The 13,257-nt window shown below is 50.0% G+C and overlaps 1 protein-coding gene across 1 annotated transcript in view; it reads left to right on the forward strand.

The window, feature by feature from the left end:
- The window catches only part of UBASH3A (ubiquitin associated and SH3 domain containing A), a 188,143-nt gene that overhangs the window by 116,783 nt on the left and 58,103 nt on the right, over positions 1-13,257 (forward strand). The window contains exon 9 of the mRNA XM_078658361.1: positions 9,697-9,819. Coding sequence (XP_078514487.1) covers positions 9,697-9,819 — 123 coding nt within the window. The remainder of the gene's footprint in view (positions 1-9,696; positions 9,820-13,257) is intronic.

Here is a 13,257-nt window from a genome sequence, read left to right on the forward strand (position 1 = left end):
AAGGAGAAGCATGCACCACCTGGAGCGGCAGCGTGAGACCGCAACTGCGCCTGTGTAAGGAGCGTTTCTGGATCTGCACGAGCAGATATGCCCCTACAATGTCCAGTCCATTCTTGGCTCTTGTAAGTGCACAGGGAAGCCATTAAGTGTACATGGGCTCCCTGTCAACATGAGTTTCCTAGCTCCATGAGGGCATCACTGATTTCTAAGGTATTTGGTACTAAACATCACGGGGCATATTTACAATAACTGGCGCATCCCTGCATATCAGCAGGGATGTGCCACTTATTGTGCACCATGCCTGCGCCACAATGGATGCGCTGCATTTACAATGCGGCGCACCATGAGGCAAAAACGGCACAGATGCGTGACGCATCTGTGCCGTAAAAGTGGCGCATTGCTGGAGTTGCGTTGCAAGCGCGACGCAGCTCCAGCAAGGCTCTAGGGTACCCTATCCTTCAAATGCTGCGTCAATCCTTATGCCTGCTTCAATCAGGCGCAGGGTTTTGACGCAGCATGGGCCCCAAAGTGACTCTCAGCCACTTTAAGAGACGTTCCTGCACCGGAACGCACCCCTGCGAAGGAACGCCTCCTTCTTTACAACGTGACGCATCTCCTAGATGCGGCACATTGTAAATGCCCCGCACCATGGCGCATCTTTTGCGCCGCCGCTGCGTCACAAAAGTGACGCAACGGCGGCGTAAAAGAGGCGCAAGGGGCTTGTAAATCTGCCCCCTTCTATTAATAAATCCTCACTGATGCCAGTGGTGGATTTATTGATACATTCACACAAGAGACCACTTTAGAGGGTCCCCTGAAAACCCACCAAGCACTGGTTTACTTCCAGGTTTGTTTTCACTAGCCTGCCACCACAGACATGTTTCTGAGCCCATGGGGTATGTTGGAAATGGGATCCCCGGCTGGCCAGGGCTTTCGCCAAAGTCAGTCAGAGACCACCACACCCAAGTCAGGGCAAGGGAGTTACACGCCAAGATAACCCCTACTCACCCTCTAGGTAACGTGGCGCGAGCAGCAAGGCTAAACTTGGAGGCGATGTAAGTTAAGTATTTGCGCACGCACCCCAGCAACAACACCCAAAGCACTTCCGGGTCGCCGCGGGCAGCGCGGCGGCTCGTTTCAGGCAGGCAGGCTGGGACTCAATATCCGCGGAGTGGGCTCCCTCGTGATAATTACAAATATCGCGGCAAGGTCCCTGGCAGGGTAGGCACCTGCCAGAGGGCAAATTGATAAAAAATAAGCGAGGTGGGCACTCGCTCGGGGCGGACAATACCAGGTGGGCACCGGCTGCGGACATAAAGCGCTCCTAAGCGCTAGCAGGACATCAAGCGCTTCCAAGCGCTAAAAGGCAAATAAAGCGCTCCCCCAGCGCTAGGCACACAGAATACCGCTCTCATGCATCAGGGGTCAATGGAGGGCGCTCCCAGGCGCTAGGGCAACAGCAAGTCCTTCAGGGGTCCATCAGCAAGCCAGGGGCTGGGCAGGGCTCAGGGAGGCAAGCCATCCCTGAGCCCAAGCAGCAGCACGCCCCTGGCAGATTCAAGCAGCAAACAAGAACATTTTCATGGGGTCACAGCCCCTCTTTTATACAGAACAACCCTTTGTTTCAAGGTGCAGGGTGGGGGAAAACCAGTCGCAGCTGGTTCTGGAGCACTCTTGATGGCCCAACCACCCATTTCATTCACTGGGGAGGCTAGGGTCATCAGTCACACCACAGGGGGGCGGAGCCAGCATTGTGTGGGGAAAACCCAGCCCATCCAGGACACAGGTACACTCCTCCCACACATCACTCATGCTAATCTCACACTCACCACCGGGCAGACCCATCCAGACTTGCTGGAGCCTGGCATGCCAGCCAGCTCCAGCCAATCACACTCCAGCACCCTCACTGCACACACACAGCCATGTCTAGAAATGGCGCTTCCCTACTAGACACATACATGCTGCATACACCATCTCGCAGCATTCACTCCCCCGAGTTCACACATACCAAACTTGACCATGCACACCTCACGCACCAGGAACTACCAGGGACACAGACATTCCCCATGCATTCCTATGGGAGGGCAGGCCAATCTCACACACGCACTCAGGGAGAGCACGCACTTTACACTGCGCCACAGTGTCAAAGTGCGCAAAGACCAGAAATCACTACACTTCAAGGCAAAAAAGTTCAGGGGTGAACCTGCCACAAGGCCCAAGTCCAACACAACCCCCTTCCAGCCAAAACGCAGGGGAGACCAATCACCACCGTGATGGACTTCCCTGCTTGGGGCGATAGAACACGGACGCGGGCCCGCACTGCAGGGACACCCTCCGGTTCTACGCCAAGTTAATCCATAAGACAAGCACATCCTTAAAAAAACAGGCCCAACTAGGCTACCCCACTGGTACTCCTTAGTTGTCCACGGCTAGGACCGGGCCCTAGGCCACCTAGATACCACTGGTCCTTGCCAATCCACAGAGTGGGGGGTAGTAACCCCTGGCCTACATAGCCATTCTCCACTCCCTCTCAGTGTAGTTCCAAACTACCACTGACCCTTCAACCTAGGGTCCGAACCCTCAGGCTGACCAGAGGTCACGGGCAAGAATGCCCCACCCTACCTCTACTTCTGAAGCACCCTCCAGAACACAAATCTCCCACCTGGGATCCAAATTCACCGGATGCACCGGGGTCAGACTCCCTCTGACCCCCTTCCAGAGTTCTGCACCCTCCCACTGTAGAACAGGGTCCCTCCACTTAAGGTAGGCCCCACCTGCTCTCAGGGTAGTACCACAACACTCAGCCAAGAACCCTAAAGATCCCCGCTAGGCCTGTACCACCCCTTCTGGGAAACACAGGGTCTCTTCACTTAAGATGAGCCCCACCTGTGTTCACAGGGGTACCCCTAGAAGACAAACCGGCCAGGACACTGGCTACAGTCACCCTGCCGTCCAGGACAGGCAACACCTGACCCTGGCTCCCCAACCTAGGGACGCTACCCTTTGGTTAGATGCCTGGCGCACCAGGACTTCTACAAGTTGAAAACAAAAATCTAAGACTTTCTCTCCTCCTTCAGCAGCAAGGCAACCACTGCAGGTCAATACCCCATACAGCTTACCCGGTTCCTTCTCATCAGGCAGGAGTTCCCTCTTGTAACTTCAGGACACTACATACAGTTGTCCTTACGTCCAGATCCGGAAACACCGGCTACTGGCTCCCCAACCGAGGGACGTACCCTTTGGTCAGATGCCTGGCGCACCAGGACTTCCTTGAGGGTGACACATAACTAATGTGTCGTGTACAAGTCTGCCTGACACTCAGGACAGAAGTGGCACCACCATGGTCACTCACTGGCGACACAACCCTTCTGGCTGGCCCCTGACCCACTGGCTTTTCCACTGGGGAACCTATCCCCCTCGCACCCCTCCATCTGGACTTCTGCACCCTCCCAACTGGAGCGGTACTGCCAGACACCAGAACTACTGGAACCCTGGTTACAGAGGTTCCACGTTCTCCAGACTCTCTGGAAGATCCTCCTCAAATGACCTATTGGTACAGCCTAGGCCCCCGACCTGATGTTCCCTTCAAGAACAATCCAGGCCCTGAGACTGGGTTTCGGGCACCTGGAGACATGCAGTCCCACCCACTCCTTCTCCTCTTGAGACAGGACGTGAGCCCCTACACCGAGACCTAGCTGGGCTACACTGAACCTCTTCCACCACGCTGGGCTGGAAGACACCTCAGACACTCCTTTTGGAATCACTCCATCCCCTATGCCTCTCTCCTCCCAGAACATTACCAACTCCAAAATTCTGTCTCTCAACAGACCACAGAAATCAAAAAGCAGGCTCCACTATCTGCAGACGTTCTTGGGAAAAGTTCAACACACAGGACTTAGGTATCTGAACAAAACTAGCATTCAGCAAGCTCCCCATCCAGAGAACTCACACACACGTCCAGTGCCACACACCATTCATCCACACACCCCTCCCCAGACTGGTAAGGCAGTTTCTACCACCCCTGACTTCTCAACCTGACCACACTTGACACAGGTACCATTACTCCAGGGCAGGGACGGGGGACACATGCACTGGACACACTTATGCTGCCACCACTGGATTCCACCCTTCTGGTGAATCCAGAAAACACACTGCACTTAGGGGGATGATCTACCCTCCCGAGCTAGGGACACCTAACTCAAAGTGCACAAGAAACACATTTCCACAGAAATGACATTTTCAGCAAACTCCATACAATAATCCCCAAAATGTTTTTATCTAAAATGCAGAGTTTTGTGGTGCAGCCAGCTGCTACTAAGGTACAACGCAAACACAAATCCTTATCCCACCGCTTGCCGCCAATGTTGGAAATGGGATCCCCGGCTGGCCAGGGCTTTCGCCAAAGTCAGTCAGAGACCACCACACCCAAGTCAGGGCAAGGGAGTTACACGCCAAGATAACCCCTACTCACCCTCTAGGTAACGTGGCGCGAGCAGCAAGGCTAAACTTGGAGGCGATGTAGGTTAAGTATTTGCGCACGCACCCCAGCAACAACACCCAAAGCACTTCCGGGTCGCCGCGGGCAGCGCGGCGGCTCGTTTCAGGCAGGCAGGCTGGGACTCAATATCCACGGAGTGGGCTCCCTCGTGATAATTACAAATATCGCGGCAAGGTCCCTGGCAGGGTAGGCACCTGCCAGAGGGCAAATTGATAAAAAATAAGCGAGGTGGGCACTCGCTCGGGGCGGACAATACCAGGTGGGCACCGGCTGCGGCCATAAAGCGCTCCTAAGCGCTAGCAGGACATCAAGCGCTTCCAAGCGCTAAAAGGCAAATAAAGCGCTCCCCCAGCGCTAGGCACACAGAATACCGCTCTCATGCATCAGGGGTCAATGGAGGGCGCTCCCAGGCGCTAGGGCAACAGCAAGTCCTTCAGGGGTCCATCAGCAAGCCAGGGGCTGGGCAGGGCTCAGGGAGGCAAGCCATCCCTGAGCCCAAGCAGCAGCACGCCCCTGGCAGATTCAAGCAGCAAACAAGAACATTTTCATGGGGTCACAGCCCCTCTTTTATACAGAGCAACCCTTTGTTTCAAGGTGCAGGGTGGGGGAAAACCAGTCGCAGCTGGTTCTGGAGCACTCTTGATGGCCCAACCACCCATTTCATTCACTGGGGAGGCTAGGGTCATCAGTCACACCACAGGGGGGCGGAGCCAGCATTGTGTGGGGAAAACCCAGCCCATCCAGGACACAGGTACACTCCTCCCACACATCACTCATGCTAATCTCACACTCACCACCGGGCAGACCCATCCAGACTTGCTGGAGCCTGGCATGCCAGCCAGCTCCAGCCAATCACACTCCAGCACCCTCACTGCACACACACAGCCATGTCTAGAAATGGCGCTTCCCTACTAGACACATACATGCTGCATACACCATCTCGCAGCATTCACTCCCCCGAGTTCACACATACCAAACTTGACCATGCACACCTCACGCACCAGGAACTACCAGGGACACAGACATTCCCCATGCATTCCTATGGGTGGGCAGGCCAATCTCACACACGCACTCAGGGAGAGCACGCACTTTACACTGCGCCACAGTGTCAAAGTGCGCAAAGACCAGAAATCACTACACTTCAAGGCAAAAAAGTTCAGGGGTGAACCTGCCACAAGGCCCAAGTCCAACAGGGTAAGAGCCAGCACTCTCAGAGGCCAGGAGCAAGGTCTGTTCTGGGCGGAGGTGCGTCACACCTCCTCCAGGACAGGACGGCCTTCCTGGATGGAGAGCTTCAAAGGTGATGCCGCCTTTGAAATCCAACCCAGGAACCTCCAGATAGTGGGGTAGGCCAAGCCCCCTTTCCTGCACCACTTTTGGCAGGAGTAAAGGCTGGAAAATGAGTTAGATTAGGAGGCGGGTCCCCGCTTAGCCTACACCACCCCTAGGGTGGAGCAGGCGAGGTGAACCCTCTCCTGAAATTCCACCATCTTGGGATGGTGGAGAAACAACCTATCATGGCTAGGGTAGCGCCCCTTCCAACTGAGGGTGTAGACACCCTAAAAGTAGGTAGTCTATTGGCTACTACCGGTCTCCCTTTGTAGCGTCCCTAAATTTAGTATTTAGGTGGCACCCCAAGACCTGAACATCAAGTTCGATGGACAACAGAAAGAAAATGACAAAGAGGAGCGGCTGCCTGAAGACTAACACCCCCCTACAGAAGAAATTGGTGCCAGACCCTGCATGCTGCATGAAAGACTCGACAATCGTGTTGTGCTGTCTCGTCCTGTGATTGTGATGCCTCCAAGAACCCCGGAGCTCCTCCAGCCTTCAAGAAATCACCAATAAACTCCCTTAGAGTGAAGGTATCGCTCCCCTCTGCACCACCGGCACCAAACCCATGAAGTCCGGTTTGTCGACTTGCTGCTCCCTGACGATCTCGCCGCAGCACCAAAGCAAGAAAAGGTGCAATAGCTCCAGAGGGTCAGATCTGTCTTCTCCCCAAGTTTGGATACACCAGGACCTACTGGAGCTGCGGTGTACCCATACCCGGGGTACTGGACCAACAACGGCAAGCACAGAGAGGAAGAGTCCACTCTACACTCCAACAACTCCAGAAGCAAGCACCCATCAAGGGACACCAAGGCCCTTGAGCCCCACTTCCTGAGTGGCCCGGCTCTCCCGCGATCGCCTCTCCAAACTGCCTGCTCCTGCCCATGAGGACCTCCAGTTGCACGACGCACGGCTCACGTATGTACGCTGCACCAGGCCTCACTGGCTCCCGGTCCCTGAGCCCTTGCAACCTCCTCCCTCTAAGGAGACCCACTGGACTTACCTGTAAGTCCTCCTGCGCAGTGTGTTTTTAAGTGGCCCCCTTCGTCTCTGCGCACCAGCTTCCAGGACCCTCAGCACTCTGCTCCTGGCCAAACCGGGACGCTCTTCAACTTCTTCTGCTGGAACTTTGGACCTTTTCCTGATATCAACCTAAAACTAGAATGTGAACTTCCTGAAAGCATTGCCTGATTTTATATACATTTTCCTGCTTTTGCCCCATTGTTTTTAATGGTGCGTAATTGTTCACTAAATTGATATATTTTCCAAACTTTGGAAAATTGTAACTCCAAAAGTACTTACCTTAAAACTGTGTTCTTGGACCTAAGAATTACATACAAATTGATTTTATTTTTATAAATTTGCCTCTGGTTTATTCTTGAGTGTGTCTCATTTAGTGACTCTGTGAGTACAACAAATGCTTGGCTCTTCCCTCTGATAAGCATAACTGCTCACCCACACTACCACAAGAAGAGCGTTAGTATTATCTTCTTTTGCTTCTGTGTACCAGTTAGGGAGTCACTGGACTCTCTGCACTGTGTTCTTCGTTTTAATGCACTGTATAGAGAGGAGCCAGTCTCCTACAGAGACAGTGTGAGACTGCGACTGCACAAGAGTGACCCCGCACCCTTCAAATATTATTACAATGTTTGTACATTTACAACAGTGTTAACCATAGATTTCAATAATCCTCCTGGACGTTCACCCAAGAAATTCAGAGTCAAGTTCTTCAAAAAAGAGTTCTTTATTCATAAATGATGATTGAGTCAATAGCCAACGCGTTTCGTCCGAGACCGGACTTCTTCAGGGCTTGTCAAGTTTCTTCTTTTTTTAAGATATAACCAGATGACCACACGCCTTACTACATGCCGATACTGTTCGCGGCCTTTACTCTCCAAGATCCTTTAAAATTGGAACCATCAATATCATGGAACCATGACTGTTTTCGTTCTATTAAATCACCTGATTTTTCATGTGTGAAGAATAACAAGAAGTTATATCTTAAAAAAAAAAGAAACTTGACAAGCCATGAAGAAGTCCGGTCACGGACGAAATGCGTTGGCTATTGACTCAATCATCATTTATGAATAAAGAACTCTTTTTTGAAGAACTTGACTCTGAATTTCTTGGGAGAACGTTCAGGAGGATTATTGAAATCTATGGTTAACACTGTTGTAAATGTACAAACATTGTAATACTATTTGAAGGGTGCGGGGTCACTCTTGTGCAATTTATTAGAAAGCTAAGTTTCTTGGCTCTCGATTATTGGGATCTAGGGAATTGTGTCCCAGACCATCTGCACCTTCATTTTTATAAAACCTTTAGGACTTCATAACTAGTGCGGGCAAGGTAGCCTTAATCTCCTTTTACGGTTTGAGACTGCGACTGCACCTGCAGGAGGCTTTGGGTGGCTTGAAGGCATGCATGGGCTCAAGTTGCCTTGTGTGACTCAAGGGCACTGCAAGCCCTTTGTAAACCTGGGCCCAGGTATCTTGGAGGTCTTTGGTGTGAAGCGGGGACTCTTAGAGGAATGGGGATAACCTGCTTGGAATCCAGTTAATGATTCCAAAAATGTAAGTCACCCAAACATCCACCGGCCAAGATGAAGCAGAGCCACATCATATGCCCAGCGTGATGGATGTCTTGGGTACCACTTGACCAGTTCCCAAAGGTCTCTGCACCAACGCGGGTCTGGTGGTCCATATGTACACTCGGACAAGTTCAGGGGAGACCAATGGAACCCCAAACCTGTGTTCAGCACGTAGGACCTACTGGTGCTGTAGCTGGGGTGACCCCCACAACAAACTCGCTATCAAAGCCCCAAGCAGCTAGGACTTAATTTTGGAAATGGCCAATCACAGTAAAGCTTTCAGTGGGCGAGGACACCGCGTCACTAGGTCACCCAATGAACCCACAGGCTCAGCAGCTTGAAGCACACAACTAGGAAATAGCTGATGGTCCTATTAGGACTTCAGATCATGGCGTCTCCAAAACACCAGGAGCCAGGGACCTAATCACACCCTGAGAGATCTCGCGCTACGAAGTGGCGATATGTACAAGACGGCACTTTACAAGTTAATGAAATAAACTCACAAACCCCCAAACAAGCAAGTGGTTTAAATAACCTGCTATAGGCACTTTCTCGTCCAACTCCTCTTGAAGAAGAGATCTGGGGGGGGGGACAGCAAGTAATGATGAGAAGAAACACAAAATAGTTTGGCTTATTAAAAAGCATTGCTGTTTACAGCAAAACAAATATGTTTCTCGGCCCTGGCATTGCAGGCTCCGAAGTGCGCAGGTCACATTGGCCGGCTGTAGGCAGTTGGCCTATCTGGCATGCGCACTGGTGGGGGCTGAAGTAATAGTGCAATTGCGCTAATCAGCTAGGACGGTAAACACGTTAATAAAATTGCATTTATTACCATTTCATTAATGTGTGTGCCTGCTGCGTTCGCAGGCGCGGCGACGCTCCTCTGCCATAATGGAGGCGGCGCGGCTGTTTAAAGATGTAACTAAACAATACTTTTAACATCAACATCTTTTAAACTTATCAGCATAAGTCCTCTTTAGAAGCTGAGGCCAGGGGTGCTTTGAGTGTTCTTTAACCCGGTGCGGCGACTTTGATGAGTGGGCGGGCCGCGTCGGGCAATGGACGTGCGCAGCACTACAGAGGTAGTGCTCACGACGGCCGTTGGCCGACAGAAGCACGCAACGGGTTAAGAAGGGCTTGAGTGAGAGCTCTGGGAGACAGCGTTTGATTTAATGCTCTTCCTGGGGTCGGGGTTTGTGTGTTTTTTTGTTATTGTTTTTTCTAGACTGCGCAATTCTCTCAGCTCTGCGCCCACTTGTATCGCTTCTGGTTTCAGGGCGCTATACCCGGCCGGACCTGAACTTCCCCGCCTCCCTGCCCCCCAGATCCGATGGGGCGCAGGGCTTCGAGCTGGACCCCCCGCTGTCCTCCTGCGGCATCTTCCAGGCCAGGCTTGTGGGTGAGTGGACCTGGGATCCTTCCTTTTAACACTGCAGAGTTGTGGTGTCAGACTCATAGGCAGTGGTGTTAGGTGGCACACGTACCCGTTGTAACAACTACACAAAGGGCCAGATGTAGGTGTCAAAATACCGGTCGGAATCGGCCAAAAATACCGATTTTCGGCCGTTTCCGACCGGTATTTTGACATTGGTATGTAGGGGCACTGTAAACATGCAGATTCGGTAATTTTACCGAATCTGTAATTTTACCAAATTGGTAAAATTACAGATCGGTAAAATTACTGAAACTGTATTTTCCTATGTAGGTAGCACTTCTAACAGTGCTACAGGGCCTTTAGAATTCGGTATTTACCATGTAATACTATTACATGGTAAATAACGAATTCCAGTGTACATGCACATCTGTGCATGTACACCTGTGCCAAGTGGCACACAGACATGCCCTAAGGGCATGTCTGTGTGCCACATGGCACACACGCCAGTTACAGGGGTGCAACAGGGTGTCAAAGTGACACCCTGTCCCCCTTGTGAATTCGGTACTTTTACAGATTCGGTAATTACCGAATCGGTAACTGCCATTGAATCCTATGGGCTTCAAGGCCCATAGAAATCAATGGCAAATACCGATTCTGTAATTACAGAATCGGTAAATACCGAATCATACCAATTCGGTATTTGTTACCGATTTTCTACCTACATTTGAATTACCGATTCATGAATACCGAATCGGTAAAATTAGCTATTTATGTGGTAAATAAATAATTAAATACCGGTACTATTTTTGAATATATTAACAATAACAGATAGCTCAATAAATAAGAGGCAGGATCCGATGTATCCGAGTTGAACAGGCTTTATTCAGGCAAAAGGGAAGGGACTGGAACGGGACAGCCTGAAATAAAACAGGAAGGAAGGCAGCTGCACCATTTCATTAACAGTGCAGTGTATATATATAGTAAGACATTTCAATTACATTACATACAGTAGGCGTAACTTGTGACAAGCGTAAGATAAGAACACATGGGCGTGAAAAGAAGGCGTGCACAGGGCGTGCACGTGGACATGTGATGAGAACGTCACAAAAGTGTCATGAATGGGCGGAAACATGGAGGGGGCTACCTGAGCAGCTGGGACCTTTAACCTAGTGGTGCGCGCAAACGGACAATGACGTGTTTACCGGGGAGAACTGGGGGCTATGACTTCTGCACTAGAAGAGGAGACTAAAGTCTGCGGTGTCAGGACGACATGTACCTATAGCATATCTGGTATCTGGTGTTTGGAGTACATGTTGATAGAATCTAAAAGTTATCAGGGCAAAGGCTACTTGACACTAAGGCTGGTGCATGCATATATTCTACATGTATTGCGTGTGCTATGAATCTTCTATGAATACTAATACAGTAACTCTCTTGCATGGAGACAGAAAGACTAGACTATGGCTGAAACTGTTTATGCGGTTCAGTAGCTTAGGAATGTGAAGAAGGAAAACTGGACTGATAACTAGAAGCATAACATACTCTTGGCAGACAGGCAGGCAGAGCCAGGCCGGGCACCGCGCTGCTTGGCAAGAAGTAGTGAAGGGTCAGGGATGCAGGTGGGGGCTGCATCGCTCCTCGGAGTGGGTTCAGGAGACTGGAGCTTGAATCTGGTGTCCGGGCCCTTTTGAGGCCTAGAAACGGGGACAATGCGGTGAATTAACGTGCATACTGTAAAACATGGCAACATAGGCCTAATACTCGTTGCTTTCACGGGAACTGGATACTGGCATACTAGAGTTGGACACAACTATAGTTGTGTCTTTAATCGATCATAGGGTGATATATGCATATCGATCATGCACATATAACATAGGATGGGGAACACGTAGGCACATATAACAAGGCAAAATTCACCTTTCCACATTCCCTCCTTGTGCCCTACGTTTCCATCAGGAAACATCAATATTCATGATGCCATCTATCTGTTCATATAGCATCATTTGCTCGTCTCGAATTGTCTTGGAACGGGACTTAGGACTAGGAATACAAGAGGTAGCACACAAGCCGCAAATCGCAGGGCCACATTGTAAACAGAGGCAGCAACTGAATATGATCATTACTGCTATACCTAGGAATGACAATACTTTCCATCCCCAAGCAGATATTATACTCCAGAGCCAACCGGACCATGTCCAGGTGCCTGGATTCTGGTGTAACTGATGGGCAATTTTATGAAGTCTGGTTATAGCTGAATAAACAGACGGCGCGTTATTAGGAATGAAAATGCAGCAACTAGATCCGATGACTCTACAAGCTCCTCCTCTATCGGCCAGTATGACGTCAAGAACGAGACGATTTTGGAGCACAACAAATCTCATAGCAGATTGCTCTTCGGTTAAGTTACCTAGAGCGGAAGTAGTCTCATTCACTACTGCTTCAAGGGTTCTGGTTAGCCTACGTATTAACTTACTATTCTGGACAGGGCCTATAAAGCAAAAGAAACCTTTATTGAAGTCTTGATACTGTTCTAGAGCAGTTTCAGTTTGATCGACAATTGGGGACTCGGTCTCCCTTCTATGTCTAACGTGTACTAGATGTGTGTTTCTGTGATAGTCAGACGGGGCTAGGAAAACTGGTGGCAGTAGAAAGGCAATATAACATGTTCCATCCCAATCGAGGGGCAGACGAACATATGCGGTCTGACCACAAACAAAATAAGAATGACGTGAGGCTTTAAAAATAGATTTCCCACTGTCACTATACTCAACCATAGTAGTACAATCACTATGTCCTACATGTGCGGAACCATTCTTTCTGACACATAATTCGCCTTTAACTGGTAGAACTGAAATAGCAGGCAAATCTGGAGTAGTCTCGGACTGAACATTCAAAATCATGAAATTCGAGGAATAATTACCTAGATCATATACTTCATTTTCTAGATCTAATCCTGTTCTATGGGAAAGTCCTTCCTTGTCTGGGAAACATGTTCGATTCAGAAGGGACATATCAGTTGAGGACGACGTTAACGTGGACCATGCTCCACACGAACCATTATGTGAAAACGGATAGGGAAAGAGTGGCAGAACTCCCTTCGGTGTCTGAAAAGGGGGGAGTCGACCACACACCCAACAATTAGTGGCATTGCTGGTCTGGTGTGAATAGTGCAGCATTCGGATAAAAGTATTATTACGCATAGCAAGACGATAGGATAACTCGTGAGGAGGCAGGTCACTAAATGTGTGCTCTACTGTGACATTAGAAAACATATGTACATGTGAAATAGGAAAACATAAATGTAAAGCATAACTTATGCAAGTGACCATAAGACTCAGGAATAATAAAAAGAACAGAGTAATGATACATCTCTTAGAGTTTTGACTAACTCTCTCACTGTGTGGGTCTATCTCATACATGTCAGGAACCTGTCTAACCGTTTCACCCGAGAGGGACTTAGAC

Source organism: Lissotriton helveticus, chromosome 8, assembly GCF_964261635.1.
Source record: "Lissotriton helveticus chromosome 8, aLisHel1.1, whole genome shotgun sequence".
NCBI lineage: Eukaryota > Metazoa > Chordata > Amphibia > Caudata > Salamandridae > Lissotriton > Lissotriton helveticus.